Source organism: Vanellus vanellus (genome assembly GCF_965231255.1).
Source record: "Vanellus vanellus genome assembly, chromosome: 17".
Lineage (NCBI taxonomy): Eukaryota > Metazoa > Chordata > Aves > Charadriiformes > Charadriidae > Vanellus > Vanellus vanellus.
This window is the reverse complement of record NC_138922.1, coordinates 14,329,374-14,344,793: the sequence shown is the minus strand read 5'-3', so window position 1 is coordinate 14,344,793 and position 15,420 is coordinate 14,329,374. Positions and strand designations below refer to the sequence as shown.

The following is a 15,420-nucleotide window of genomic DNA, read 5'->3' as shown; positions in this document are numbered from 1 at the left end:
GTGTAGTAACCCCTTCCCACCGGAGGCCCCGCTGCATCCCCGAGCCATGGGGAGACGAGCGGCCTTTGGGACCCCTCCTGCCCCGCTGTGCAAAGCAGGAAAATACCCCATAAACTGAGCCTGGCTCACAGGAGGGGGCTGGCGCGGGCAGCCCGGCTCGCCGCAGGCGATGGCGCTTGCCCTCCCCGCCAGAGCCGTCCGGTGCGTCGCTGCGGCGTAGGTGTGCCCTGGGGGAACGCTCGCTCCGCTCCGGCCCGCGGGAGCCCCACAGGCGGCGGTCGGGAGGGCTGCTCGGACCCCGGGGTGGAGACCTCGCTGGGTCGTGTGAGGAAGGGAGAAGCGGAGGTCGTCTCAGACGGCCTTTTGGCTCCGGCGAGGAGAGGGCAGGGTGTCTCCCGGGCTCACCGCCTCCGAGCCCTCTCTGCGGCAGACGCGCGTGGGCTGTGGGCGCAAAGGCAGGTGCTGTTCTTCACGAGGGATGTTGGCTCTGCCTTGGGAAGGCGTTCGCTTATAGAAGGCTCGTTAGCCGTCTGGGCTGCAGAAGGCCATGCACAGCTCCCGCTTTTCGCGTGCTCTGTGCTCGGTGCCTGCGGGTCGTACCTTGCTCAGCGCGGTTTCAGCTGGGTCCAACCCCACTGCATCGCCGAGAGCCGCGCCGGGCGCCTGGGCCGAGGTGCGCCTCCAGTAGGGTTGGAGGGGGGATGAAGGTTGCCCTGCCTGTGGGATTTGTCCCCCCGGGTTTTCTGTGCCAGTCGGGGGCTGCCTTTAACAGTTATTCCAATATGTGAGAAAGGTCAAGCATTTTAGGGAAGGCCAAGGAAGGGGAAGAGGAGGAAGGGAGTCCGTGGGCAGGAGAGGGCTTCTCCCTTTCTAACTGGGAGTTTGTTTGCACGGTGTGAGCAGCGTGCTCAGCCTGGAGGGCTGTCCGCGCTTCTTGCTGCCTTTCCCCTGGCTTGTGTTTGGGGCCTTCCCCGGGAGAACGGACGAGACCTTCTCGGGCTCCTTCGGAAACGGGTCTCTTCTGGCTGGTGGCTGAGCCCCGGGCGGCCCTTCTGCGGGGGGACGGGCTGCGTTCCGCAGAGCTCCGAGCAACCCAACGCTGTAAATCCCCTGCCTTCCTCCTGACAGCGGAAAGGGCATCCCCTAACGGGAGCCCGGCTTTTCTGGAGCTCGTTAGGGGAGAGGGAGCGGTGACGGGAGGCAGTTTCGGGGAGCTGCCGGATTTACACGGAGAGTTGTGACTGGGACGTGAAGTGGGGGTTGGAATGGGTGCTGGGGCACCGCGAGCGGTGGTTGTGGTGGGAAATGCGCTCCTCTGGCGCCGGTTGGGGTGTCTGGAGGGGAGGCCCCGGGCTGCCTGCGGGGGTCGGGGGGCTGGTACGGGTCGGGGGCTGGAGCTGGTTTGGGGAAGGGGTTTATGTGTTAGTCAGAGCCATTTCCCTGTAAGGAACAGAGGGGTACCTCCCGGTAAGTGTTTTCTGACTAAAAAAGTAGTGAAATCATCTTATGTGTTGGGAACTGCACAGGGGCTTTTTTCATATACATTTTTAAGCGCACACACACACACACTGGCAGAGAGCTTGACTCCATTTAACCCCAGGTGTGCCGTTGTGTGGGGTAACAATCGCCGCGGTTGGTGTTGCGCAGTCTCGGCTGTTCAGGACTCTGCTGTGTTTTTCCTGTAGGCAACGGTGAACGCTCGCCCCCAGCGCATCCTCGACACCTCCTCGCTGACTCAGTCCGCCCCCGCCAGCCCCACCAACAAGGGCATGCACATCCACCAAGTCGGGTAAGCGCCAGCGCCGCTCTCGGGCGCTCCTGCGGCGGTGGGGTTGGGCGCTCCCTGCCCGGCTGACGGCGCCCGAGGGAGGGACCCGGCCCAAGTCTCGGTGGCTTCTTGTTTTAGCACCGGTAAGGTGGTCAGAAGCAAAAGCTCTGGGAAAAGGTGGGGAGTTTTCCCCTGTTTTTCTTTTTAGGGCAAAGAGTACCAAGCCCCACTAATTATCTGTCGATGAGTTGAAGAGCTGACCTGTGCCGGAGCCAAACTTCCCACTGAAGTCTGATCTGTGTTTTCTGCACGTTGAGCTGACAAAAGGCAGGGTTGTCTGATGATCAACAGGCCGTACCCAAACTGTAGCGAAAGTGAGATGATGGTGTGGGTAAAGCTAGGATCCAAAAGCTTCATTATTCCCCCAAACCTGCTCTCCAAGGGAAAGCATCACGCTGTGGCCCTAGCAGCCCCATAACCAGTGGGCACTGGTAGGATTCACAGTTGAAAAGGAGAACCCAGAACTGCACAGGGATGTTTTTTAATATTTTCTGATAGTATAATGTAGCTGTGCAAGAAGATAAATCTCAGTTTACATGTAAATTAAAATGCTTTTCTGTGGGCTGACGGGACTTCCAGTCTCCCCATTGAAACGCAGCAGCTGGTCGTGGGCCTGAGGTCCGCTGTCGTGCCCTGTGGCCGCGGGACTGTGGGACCTGCAGGTTCCCAAAATGTTAATTTTCTATCCTCAGTTTGGAGTTGGTGCAGTCAAGGTTCGCTCTAGTTTGGGGGTTTGTCTTTGGAGGGGATGGGGGGACTGTGTTCTTTTGCTTTGTTTTGTTTTTGTAGAGGAAGCGCAGCAGTGAAGTGTAAAGTAAAAAAAGAAAGAAAGAAAGTAAAAAGAAAGAAAGTAAAAGTAGTGTAATTCACACGCGAGAGGGAGGCGGTGGGCCAGGTGATGATGGTGGTGTCCTCTGCCCTTTGTGTTTGTGGGGCAGTGCTGTGTTTCTCCCGTGAGAGGGAGCGTTGAACTGTCTTTGGTTTGTAGAAAGCCAGGTTGGTTGGCAAAAGTGGAAAATGCGTCAGGATCGCAGTTCACTGCGACGTGCCGGGTTTCAGGGAACACGTTTCAGCAGTTCACTCTCCTGCCCAGTGCTGCCTAAAGCCTTTCCCTCTTCCATCTTTAGAGGGTCACCGCCAACCACTAGCACGAGCAGCTCCAGCCTGACAAACGATGTGACAAAACAACCGGTCAGTCGGGACATCACATCCGTGAGACCTGCCAACGTCGGCAACATGGGGGTTCAGTATACTCCCCACTCCCACCAGTTCCCCAGGACAAGAAAAATGTTTGACAAAGGGCCAGAACAGGTAAAGACACTTTCCTTTCAGATCTGACCGCTTCCCTGCTCCGCGGGGGTTTGTTACACGTTCTGTTCATGGTATTTTATTTCTACATATCTCTTGTTTGCTTCCAGCTGCTCGTAGCTGCAGGTTGGCTGCTTCTTAACTAATAACATAAAAATTGATTAATTTTTTTTCTTCAGGATAAATTTTGTTTTATAGCTTTTGATGGGGCGTTATTCACTTCTGCTGCTACTAAGAAGTGATTAATCAGAGTTGATTGTTTATTCTGTCATAAACATTTGTCTGCCTGAGCGATAACGCGGAGTCAGATCCGTGACCCTCAGATGCCTTTTCTCCAAACCCGGCAAAGCAGGGGCCGAGGAGGAAAAAGGGGAGATTCCTCTTCCTTTAACATACAACCTGGCGTTCCTCTGGAGGGACTGATAGGTGCTTCTGCACCGGAATATCCTCCTTCGCTCCAGCAGCCCGTACGCGCTCCACGCGTGGCAGCCCCCCTTCACCATGCACAAGGGAGAGCGTGAGCCCAGACCGTTACTGGGAAGACCAGAGCTCGTGGCAGGTCGTCCTGCTGGAAGAGCCGGTCAGCGAGGAGCTGGGAGCCGCTGGGAGAGGACGGGCAGGGACTCCTCCTGTCGGCCTGCGAGCCAGCGAGCCACCAGGGGTTTCGCATACACTTTAGCATTCTAAAGACTCATCAGGTGCTGGGCGTTTTTCCATTTACAGAAGCAGGAAGGAGTGATGTGGTGCCAGGTAGAGCAGTCAGTCAGGTTTTAGTATGCACAAAGGACTCTGAATGTCACCTTCAGATGAGTCATGGTGGGTGAATATGGTTGAGTCGGAGCTCGGAGCTCACTGGATGTGTGTGTGGCCATCAGGTGAAGTCAGAGACTACACTTACCTGTGGTCAGCGTTCCGCCGTGTGGCAGTAGTTTTGTGTCCACCTCTCCCTCTGTGTCGGCCCATTTCCAGGGTTTTCCTGGAGCGGGCTCTGTGGGTGAGAGGAAGCTGAGGAGGCAGCGAGTGTGCTCTGCTGCCTGTACTGGTGCAGAGAGCGCGATGGAGGGAGGACGTAGACCCTCCTGTTCTCCCTCCTGGCACTGTGAGAGGGAAGGACGCTGCCGTCCGAAGCGGTGAGGTGTGCGCAGCGCAGTCCCCAGGAGAAGTGTACGGCACAGCTTCCAGCTCTTCTGACTGCTGAGAAGTAACTGCTCTTCACTTAAATTGGCATTTCTGCCTCTCTTTAATGAGTGATCTCACAGAAGCTTCCGGTGGCGGAGAGTCAATTCTTCTGTGTGATTACAAAATAAAAATAAATGTCGAAGCCTTCGCAGGAACGCCGTCACTGCTCATGGCATGGCAGCGCTAGCCGGGGTCGTATGTCTGAAAAAACAGATAAAACCTGTTTGAATGGAGTGGTCTTTCCGTTTTCCTTTTGGGTGCCTTGTGCTCGTAACAGACACTCAGTCTGGGTATGCCCTTGATGTGAAGCTGTTGTCCGGATTTGCTTTATCCTGAATCACCTTCACTGCTCCGCTGTTTCTCGTGCCAGATGCTTGGGAGACGGTGAGAAAACTCATCCTGGGGCTTCAGTTTGATGATACACTGATGCTTCAGCCCTGATTCATACAGCAGCTTGATTATATCTTGTGCTGTGCAGACGAGGGAATTTGCGCATTTCAAAAGAGTTAATGTAATGACAGTGATCTTAAAGCTAGATGTAAAAATTCCATATCCTTGGCAATGTGTTTGAGCTTTTTTCTGCCCGGTGATGTGTTGAAGGCAACCTGGACTGGTGTGCCCCTTGCCCGCGGGAAGGGGAAGGGTGTGGGTTAACCACCTGTTCTCTTTCTGGACAGACAACCGACGACGCCGATGACACCGTGGGACACAAAAGTTTCATTTCAGCCACAGTGCAGACGGGGTTTTGTGACTGGAGCGCGAAGTATTTTGCTCAGCCGGTCATGAAGGTAACACTTCGTTATCTCTGTGCGTGCTTTCTGAGTCACGGCACTGCAGCTCTTCGAAAGCGCCGCTGTCCTGAGCGGGCGCCCTGGTGGCTTCCCCCGCTCCTCGCCCCTTCCTTTTCCTTCTGCGCGGGCAGGGAGAGGCAGGGATTTACTTGCATCATGCTGCCCCCAGGAGCTGCGTGACCGCTGTGCTGGTAGAGGAAGGGGGAAGAAGTCATCAGAGGGAGCCACAGAGTTAGTGACGGAGAGGACGGTGGTGTGTTCGGGGGAAAGAGCCGGAACGGAGCCCCGCGCCCCACGGGCCACGGGCAAGAAAGAGCCTGAAAATGAGGAGAGGCTCAGTAGTCGGTCCAGATCCACCAGTTTTGCACAGTTGCAGGTTGCATCGCAGAGTTGGTTTATTACAAATGTTGTGGTTGTCCGTAAATGGAAAACTGCATTATAGTTAAATTTGATCTTCTTATATAAATAAATGGAAGAGTGGAGGGCCTTTATTCCAGAAAGGGCTGCGAGAGGCTGCAGAAAGAGGCGCTCTTTTCTTTCTGAAATTCTAGCGGAGTTTTCTGGCTGTGGTGATGCTGAAGCAAGCAGAGAAGTGGGGCAGACTGCTGCCCTGGGTGGAGACCGCGTAATCCCAGCGGCAGCAGAACGCGCCCTGCGCTGAAGTCAGGCTGACCCCGGGCTCGAGTGTGACTGCAGAGCTGCGCTCTGCTCCCGGGCACCCCACATAGATGCCTTCAACTTAAAAAGGAGAAAGTGGTGGTGACTGGGCCTACGTGCGACCGCCTGGGAGAAACTTTGGAAGCATCATTGTTGTTTTTTAAAGTTGTTTTTTTTAAAAGTTCTGTTATGGCAAAGAATGAGGGTGGTAATGACAAGTGTCCCTTGAGATCTCTTTAGAAGTGAGTGTGTGCTGGCAGCTAAGCCGGCTTCATGTGAAGTGAGCGATACGCTGAAGCCCTGTTCCCGGGAAAAAACAAACAGAGCTCTTAAGAGATGGGGAAAGATCATCAGTGACTGGAAACAGAAAATGTTAAATTCCCAGAATCTTTTGGCCAGAGATCAAGTTTCAATTTTAAGTATGAAATAAAAGCAAGCAGTAAATCTCACCTTATTATAAGCAAACACGACAAGGCAAACCTCCAGGTACCTTGGGAGTCGAGCAGCACAAACTGTAACAGATATTTCAGCTTAATTTCTTGGAGGTATTGCAATTTCTGTGAATAATAATCCACTGTCTGTATGAATGCCATTACCTGAGCAACTCGGCATTGAGTGTTTATATCCAACCACCGATATTTAAATCTTAATAATGAAGAAATTGTACATTTTATGTGCTGCCTCATCCAAGAATTGCCACTGAGCCATCCGTCACCTCTTCCTCCAGTCTTTAGGCACACTAAATTGATGATCAGGTGAGGTAATTGCCTCCAAGTTCAAGGATATCAGAAAACTAGTTACACGGCAGCCAGTTTCTGCATAGCTCTGATTCCTTTAGAGAATCACCCTGAGGAAAGACGAGATGGTGAAGCGACTGCCTGACACTTCCTCAGCTGCCAGTGAAATTAACTGTCTTCTGATATCGTTAGCAGAGTAATTCATTAGGACGTACATCTGGCCCGTGGGGCTTGGTTGCTTGGTCAAGCTTTCAACCAGGGTTTGCTCTCGTCAAGATAAGTTCTGGTGTCTTGATTCAAGTCCAGAAGAGAGTACAGGAGGAGGAGGATGTTGTTCTGGTTCTTAGTTCTTATTAAAAACATTTGTCTACTTTCTAAGGAAAGCTTTTCCCAGTGAAGAGGGGTGTCTTTATTAATGAAATGAATCATGGTAGACAGCCAATCAAAGGCAGGCTGAGTGGGTAGGTGGGGAGCTCTGTGTGTGTGTGTGGGGGGGTGGGTTTAGTACTCCATGGGCATAAAATAGAGAAAATTACCGAAGGAGAGGGACGAAAAAATATGGAGCTTTCCTGTACTTGTTTAGGGAAGCCAGGGAGGGGGAGTCATGGAAAGTGAGGGTTCCCCTGCACCCAGCGAGTCCCAGAGCCTACAGTGTCTCGCCGTGAGACTCAGGCGCTGCACCGCTGTGCGCACCGCGCACAGGGTCTGTCCCGTCGGCGGGTCCCGGCGCAGCAGGAGGGGCAGCGTGTGACAGCGCTGCGCCTTTTCACGCTTTCCTAAGTGCTTTCGCTTGGAAATACTCACTGACCGGGGCTGAGTGTTCGCTGAGTGTTCTGAGCACAGACTGTCCTCAGCAGCAGTGTTTTAGGTAAAGTTTGAGCGAAACAAAACTGTGTTTTCTAATAAAATAAGGAAGAGAATTGATTTCCCCATTACTTCCGTAAAGCAGCTTTAAAAGGCCGAGCAGAGGGTTTCCGCAGAAAAACTTGCACGTTATGGCGTACTGAGAGGGAACGATGTGTATCTCTGTAATTAGAGTGGGTGGTGCGTGTGCAGGGGAGGGGGAGAAGTCCCTCTACGAGAGGTCTCTTTGGCGTTTCTCGATGGCCGGTGCTGTCGGGCGCAGGACGGGCCGTGCAGTATCCCGCCGTGGGCTGAGCGTCTGTGGAGCGCCGCTTTCCTGGAATGGCTGTTCCTGCAGCAACAAGGAACAAACAGCCCTGGCTGGTGGCTGCGGTCCTGCGGGAGCCTCAGCCTCACAAAGAAGGCAGAGAGTAAAGTCTACCGAGTGCTGATGGAAAAAGATGACATTGATGTTTAATTCCAATACTTCATTTGGAGATGCTGCCTACCATCGTAAACAGGGAAAGACGAGACAACTATTCCTGTAATGAATAAACATAAAATGACTGTGAGTGCATCTTAGTCATATTTAATTTATGAATTTAGTTTTGCTTCATAGACCTTGCTCTGAGAATGCTTTCACTGGAAAGATTGAGGGATTAATTTCCAGTGTAAATCACTGGCTCCGTTTCAAGCCATCATACCGAATTTGATTTATCGATTATCTAATCAAATAAATGGAGAAAGAAAATACTGCATTGTGGATTCTCAGTGTGCCAGGAAGAACAGATACCTACCCCAGCTCTGATCTCTGCAAAAGTCTTTCCTCTTCCTAAAAACTCCTGTGGCAAAAGGCTGTTCTGCGAACCGCGGGCGGTCTTGGAGCGAGCGGCACAGGAAAGCGGTGGTGCCAGCTGTCAGGAAGCCCTGAGCGAAGGGGAGCGGGCGCCAGCGTCTGTTACTTCCAGGGCTGGCAGAACACGCAGGCAGGAGCTGGTGAGCATCCTGGAAGGTGAGAATTACATAAGAAGTCCTTCCCGATAAATCCCTGCCTTCACTTCGGCACTGCGTCTTGGCCCTTGTTCCCAGTCCTGGTAGAGGAGGAGCCTTCCCTGCGATTGCTGCAGTAACCTCAACCGGGGAAAAACTGTATTTACGACCGGAGCCATTGTAAATGCAGTAAAGCTGAATCTTCCCTGCTCCCCTCCAAACACCGACTCCCATGCTGAGAGGGAGAGACAAAGTGTTAAAGAAGAAAAACTTCATTGGCTTTCGAATGACACCGCTTGGTGGGAGGTTTCGGAGTCGTAATTGGTTTCTGTCCGGGTGGAAGCTCAGAGGTGTTGGGAGTCGGTGGCGTGGCGTGGTCCTCATCGCGTGGCACTGTTTGTGGCTCCCACCTGCCTCTGGGAGCTCTGCGTGGCGGAGCTGAGCCACAGCCAGAACCGGGCTCTGGCTCATTGAAACGACGTTCGGATGCTTAAATGGGAGCTGGCTGGGAGGGAGGCAAGGACGTGGATGATGAGCCTGAATAGTAGTTCTGTTGAACAATAATTTCTGGTTTCCCAGCAGCAGCTGGGCCAGAGGTCACAGCTCTGTGCTACGCACACGTCCGGACGGACTCCCGTGCTTGTTTGTCACCAGCGGCTCCCTCGTGGCGCGTTCCCTGGGGTTCATGTTTCCATAGGTTATTGCTCCCTCCGGACAGGCTCATCCGCACAGCCCCGTCCCGCGGGTGGGTGGCCCTGGGAGGGGAGGGTTGCATTTTCCTGCGCGCTCTGACTCTTTCTGCTCGGTCGGCCGAAACCTTGCCCCATTAGCCAAAGTACACTAATTGCCTCTGTCACACGTAACTGAACTCGTGCAGAGCGTCTCTGCTAGGTCACAGCTGTTGGCAACGCTTTTAAGGATAAGTTGAGTTCAACAGAGTTTATTTCGTTAGGTGTATTGTATGTTTACTGATAACACTTTGGAAGGACCCACGTTATTCGTGCCGGTTTCGTCTCCAAGCTCCGTGACCCTCCCACAGCATGGCAGAGTCCGGCAGGTTTCTTGCTGTGCAGCCTCAGGGCCCGTTACTTTCTCTTTTGACCTTGCCCCTTCACCAGATTCCAACCGGCGTCAATCAGCTTCATGGTAACCCTGGGACTGGTGAGACCCGGGGTCGGGATCAGAAGCAGAGCCACCGAGAGTAAGTGTCTGGTGCTCAGCGAGTGTATTTTGGGCGTTTTCAGCTGTGATCCCAGCTGGACCTGGGGGAAGCTCTTGGACACACACAGATCCTGGCGGAAGCATCTTTGCGGGAACCTCCCTTACGAATTCCAAGGTGATGACACCCCCCGTCTGCAGAGCGGTTGGCGCAGAGGATGGTTGGTTGAGTCAGCCGTAGCGAAGCCAAGACTTCCACATATGCCCTTAGTGTTCTGCTGCTGCAAGGAGCCGGATTGCATCGTAACGCGCGACACGGCTCTAACCCCTTCCCAACACAGCGTCCTCTGGGCGAGCACCTGGGGCTCCCCTTGTTCCCATCTTCAGAGGGTGAAGAGGAAGACGAGGACGGCAAAGAGACGATTGCGGAGGCGGAGGCCGCCCCAGAGCGTAGGAGAGTGGCGGGTGCTGCAGGAGGTGCCCCGGCGCCTCGGGCGGAACAGGCCGCGTAGAGACGTCCGTCCGTTCTGTGCGGCGCTGGGGGAGGGGGGGCTTTTGCCGGGGAAGGTGTGCAGGCGTCGGGTTTGTCACAATCACACGGCACACCAGCAGCGCGGATGCAAACCTGGGAACCGAAACCTGTGCATTGCTCTTCCTCTTGACTGGAGCCGGCGCGCCGTCTCCCTCTCGTCAGGGCGTCCCACCCTACACTCGCTCGCACTCTTCCAGCCCTCTCTGAGGCTCCTCTTGCCGTACGGGGGCTGCCGCTGCTGCAGCGTCCAGGGGCCGTACCCGGGGACACCTCCTTACCGGAGGGATCTTTGTTACTGATACCAGGTGCTAAAAGCAACCGCCTGCTCGGCCTCCTTGGAAGAGCGCAGTTATTTTTCTTCAGAGCCGAAAAGCCCAGCGGCTCCTCTAACCGGTATTCTTACCTGCGGGAATGAAGAGTGCTTCGCTCAGCTGCGTGGCTGCGAACTTCGTAGTCCTAAACTGTGAAAGCCGCTGAGTGCCTGGAGGAGAATTTGCCATTCTACTCGTTCCCTTGTCTTCCCCTGGCCTTTTAGGTCTCACTTTAATTTATTCCCAGAGAAGCTGGATTTTCATTAAGGTGTAGCTGTAATCTCTCCGCTCTCGAATCTCCTTTGATGTATTTTATCTTAGGTTTGTTTATTGCTTTACGTTATTGGTCATTTGTCATTGCCTTTCTAATAGATGTTGTATTCTTGAAAAATTGAAATAATGTTGGGGTTTTTTTGCCAGAAGGAAAGGTGGAGGGTGGGTTTCTTATTCTTATTTATTTTGAAGAAGCAGAAATTCAGCTCAGTGATAGTTGTTTCCCAAGGTATAGTGCATTTTGAAGACAGTTTATGTAATAGTGACAGAGGATGTAAGTGCTGTCTCATTAAGGAAAAAAGGTGTGTGTTTGTGGGGGATGGGGAGGGAGCGACGGGCCCTTGTCGTTCACCTCTCCCTTCTCCGAGAGTTACTCCTTTTGGAACCGCCTTCGTTTCCTTCGTCAGAAGAGGCCAGATGCGAGTCCTGGATCTCAGCTCCTTAATTGATCCAAGGATGTTTCTAGCGCAGTGGTGTTACTAGCCTTGGCCAATTTTTTAAGCATTAAAGAAAAGACACCTCATACGCGACTGCTGCCGTGGTTTTGGGGAGGAGATCATAGGATTTTATTCCTTTTGATCCTGTACTTTGACGAAGGGCGGGGATGCCCGTGATCTCTGCCAGTCGTTAGGAGCAGCCCCTCGACGTACCGGACCCCGACAGGAGCTGCCGGCAGCGCCGGTGCGGAGTCCTGACCGGCCCTCCGGCTGGGGACAGACTCTGCAGGGACCCCACGGCGAAGCCTGGAGCTGTGGGGTGTGAATAAATAGAATAAAAGGGGTCAGAGTGGCTGCATAGTGCTGCGGGGCCTCTCTCCAGTTTCAGGTGGAACGTTGTGTGTAATCAAACCAAGGTGACACGGGGGCATTGTTTTCTTGGAACCAATTCTGGTCTGGAAAGTAAAACAGTTACCGTTACTAGTAAAATATGATGTTGGTAACTTGAGCGTCTCAGGGATTTGAAAATAAAGTAATGCCTTTTTTGGCCTGCAGTCATCTATTAGCAATGAAAGAAAGATTTTAATGTGCTCTGAGCTTTCGGTCTGTATCAAAGCTCGGCTCTCTCTTTAATCTCAGGATTGCTACGTGATGCTTTTCAGCTGAAAAGTGTTAAGCAGAGTAATCTGTATCGCACTGAAATTGGGCTTGCACTGTTCAGGGGGGAGAGGAGTTAGGGTGACGGTGTGTGCGGCAGGAAAGCGTTCCTTACCGACCCATCGCACGTGTTACGGCGACGGGCGGTTGGAGTGTGCGTGGCTCCTCGGAAAGCCCCGGCCACTCTGGAGAAACGCCTACGACTTACAGACAAAACAAAATGTAGGACAGCAAAAGGAAAAGGGAAGAGATTGCAGATGATGGGGAAGATTTAGATCAGAAAGATGCTCAAGTATCTCATAACATAAGGTCCCACGAGCTCCTCTGTTTACTGCCTGAAGCTGGAGACCCTAAAGAATTTATGGCTTAGTCTGACGTGCATGTGTACGAGCGTGTGTTACAATGGTCATTCATGGAGTTGTGATCGTTACTGTTGTTTTGTGTTGTGACTATGTTGATATACCAAAAGATCCCGGAAGAGCATGACTTGGAGAGCCAGATTCGCAAGGAGAGAGAGTGGCGGTTTCTGCGCAACGCTCGGGTCAGGAAGCAAGCCCAGAAGATCATCCAGAAGGGTGAGTGACGTCCCGCTTCCCGCGCTGGGGGCCGCTTCCTCCGGCTCCCAGCACCGCGCTTAGTCAGGATGCTCAATGGTAAAACCCCAATTAACGATGGTCCCGTGCTGCCCCTCGGGGTGGAAGGGTGCCCGTGCTCTCCCCTTGTGCAGGTGGGGCTGTGCCGTGTGGGGTCACTCCCCTTTCCGTTCGCAGCTGCGGGGTTTGTCCGCCAGCTCAGGGGGGCGGACACTTAAAATGTCCGACGTCTGCCTTCCCCTTCAAAGACGGCACTGCGGCGCCGTGTTAGAGAGCGCCGTGGTCGGGCCCAAGCGGAGTGCCCAGCCGGGGCGCCGCGCCGGGCCGGCGGAGCTGTCGGGACTGGGGAGCCTGCGAGAGCTCGCCGTGAGCGCCGGCTCCCCGCTGACGAGAACTGGCGGAGCGTCCGATCTGCAGTGTTGGCTCCTGAGCCCTCTGGGCCGGCGGGCGGCAGCTGAGCTCTTCTGCCACGTACCCGACCACAGCCGGCACCTCCGCAAGAGCCAGAGCAGTCGGCGTGAAATCAATAATGCCGAGAACCTTAACAGATGGTATTGATTTACCATTTGGGCTTTTCCTCCCTGTCCTGTTCGGGCGGACGCTGTGGGTTATGTTTTTAAAGGGGTAGAAGGCAGAGGATATTGTAGGGTGGACTTCGGAGCTGCGGTCTGGCCGAGAGGGCTCAGAGCGTTTGACGTGTGTCAGACGCCGCTTGGACGGCCGTCGCGGCAAACCCGCCCTCCGCGCGCTCAGAAGGCATCGCGGCACTGTCTTCCACGTTCCCCGCTCTGCTGAACCCTGTGACTGATTGCTTGCTCCTTATACCCCACTACATTTTTAATACTTGAACATATGGCTTTATGTGCGCTTACGCGTTTCCCTCTCATGAGCCTCAGGTTCGTGTTTCGTTAGCGCGTACTCTCCAGAAAGCTGATACGGCTTTTTTTATGACTCTTTATGCCTCTATGAGGCAGCGGTTGGGCTACAATTCTTTTAGCACAGGAATTTATTTGAATATAGTGGAGCCCAATGAAGTGCCCTCAGGAATTTGCACACTGAAATTATTCCCGCGTGTGTGCCCTGATGACAGAGCCTGGGGGGTGGCATTTCTGGGAGCCCCTCTCATGGCAGCGTTCCCCGGGGCAGAGCCCTATGGGGGGGGGGGTGGTCCTCTCCTGGGATGCTCGCTGGGGCACGCGGCGTTGGAAATAACTATTTACTGAGTGAAGAACTGCCCACGGCTCAGCCTCCTGCGTGTACCTCCTTCCCTGGAGGTTTGCGGGGCTCGAGTCAGTGCAATGGCTGACTTAATGTCGTGAAACTGCGGAAGTTCATGAACCAGAGTAATACAGAAATGAGACTGGAGCCCAGGAGGTGGCTTGGGAGATCTGTTTGAATACAAAGAAGGAGGTTTTTCATGCTTGCCTCAAGAAGTTAAGTCTTTTTCTAGACAGCGTTCATATTTGGTTGCTTGACCTGAGAGACTAAAATGCCAGTATTCATTAAAAAAAAATGAAAATGTGAAATATTAAAAAGAATTAAAATAGACTTACAGTCTTTAATGAAAATTAGATTAAATGGATGCATTCTAAAACAAACTAGAACTGAGTAAATGTCTCCTGGGCTTAGGGTTTTGTGTGATGAATTCATACTGTGCCAAAAAATCGCAGTGTCAGGGGTACCAAAACTGTTAGTGAATAGCAAACTGGTCTAAAGAAAAGATGAGAAAGGTCTTTAACCATCATTTTAATGTCTCCGTGGAAAATATATTTTTCATTTGCAAATTCACCTAAAATTTAAAAGAACTGAAATGAAAGGTTAAGTAAATAATCCACAAGCTAAAATGAAATAAGGTGTTTTCATAGAATCACAGAATGGTTTGGGTTGGAAGGGACCTTAAAGCCCACCCAGTCCCCACCCCCTGCCCTGGACAGGGCCACCTCCCCCCAGCCCAGGTCGCTCCCAGCCCCGTCCAACCCGGCCTTGAACACCCCCAGGGATGGGGCAGCCACAGCTCCTCGGGGCACCCTGCGCCAGGGGCTCACCGCCTGCACAGTCAGGAATTTCTTCCTCCTATCTCATCTAAATCTCCCTTTTTCCAGTTTGAAGCCATTCCCCCTCATCCTGTCACTCTATGCCCTTGTAAAAAGTCCCTCGCCAGCTCTCCTGGAGCCCCTTTAGCTACTGAAAGGCTGCAATAAGGTCTCCCCTGAGCCTTCTCTTATCCAGTCTGAAGTTTTAAGTTGAAAAAAAGCGTTTTCATTTTTTTTACTTTGAAAAAATAATGTTTATTTTTCTGTCAGCACAAGCAGGTGTTTCTGGGGGCTGGGTTGTGCTTGCTTGCTGCCTTCGTTTCAGTTCCCAAAGTAAAGGAGCCCCTGATTTGTCCCCACAATTTTTAGTTTGCACCTTAAGCCGTGGGACAATGAGCACGGAGCAGCCGGGGCTGTCGGATAACGGGGGCCTGAGAAGGTTCTTAAGGAGGAGAGTGTTGGGGGTCAGTTGGTGAGAACTGGGCGGGAGGGGGAGGAGGGTGGCACGTGGGAAGCCGGGGGGTCCGAGCCCCGTCCCTCGGCGGGGTGTTCCCCGGCGCTGAGCCGCGGCTGCCTCCTGTCCCCCCGCAGGCATTTCCCGGCTGGACGATCAGATCTTCCTCAACAGGAACCCGGGCGTCCCCTCCGTGGTGAAGTTCCACCCCTTCACGCCCTGCATCGCCGTGGCCGACAAAGACAGCATCTGGTAAGGGTTTCCCCGGGTCTCTGGAGCGCTCGCGGCCCCGCAGCACCTGCGGACGGTCCAGCGCCGCACGTCAAAGGCTCCGTATGGATTGGCACGGGGTAGCGCTGCCGAATGTTGTTCCGTTTCCCCGCTCCCCTCATGGCCATCCTTCCCTCTCTCGGGGCAGGGAGACGGGGCAGAGTACCCCCGGCGTTCAGTGCCGTACTTGCACCAAGCGCCGAGTGCTTTCCTGGGGGAGGTGCGGGGTTAGAGGGCCGTGAGTGAATCCCGACAGATTTATAATAGTTACTTACAATGGGGCTTTTATCCTATTTCTTTGGCAGAAGGTTGACATACATTGTTAATAAAATGATGCTGAATACCGAAGGAGAAAAACAAATTTATATC

General features: G+C 53.3%; 1 protein-coding gene across 1 annotated transcript in view; it reads left to right on the top strand.

The window, feature by feature from the left end:
* RPTOR (regulatory associated protein of MTOR complex 1) overlaps window positions 1–15,420 on the top strand; it is a 150,654-nt gene that overhangs the window by 112,777 nt on the left and 22,457 nt on the right. Inside the window, exons 22-26 of the mRNA XM_082492144.1 lie at window positions 1,686–1,789; window positions 2,956–3,139; window positions 4,993–5,103; window positions 12,171–12,276; window positions 14,919–15,033. Of these exons, the coding sequence (XP_082348270.1) occupies window positions 1,686–1,789; window positions 2,956–3,139; window positions 4,993–5,103; window positions 12,171–12,276; window positions 14,919–15,033 (620 nt within the window). The remainder of the gene's footprint in view (window positions 1–1,685; window positions 1,790–2,955; window positions 3,140–4,992; window positions 5,104–12,170; window positions 12,277–14,918; window positions 15,034–15,420) is intronic.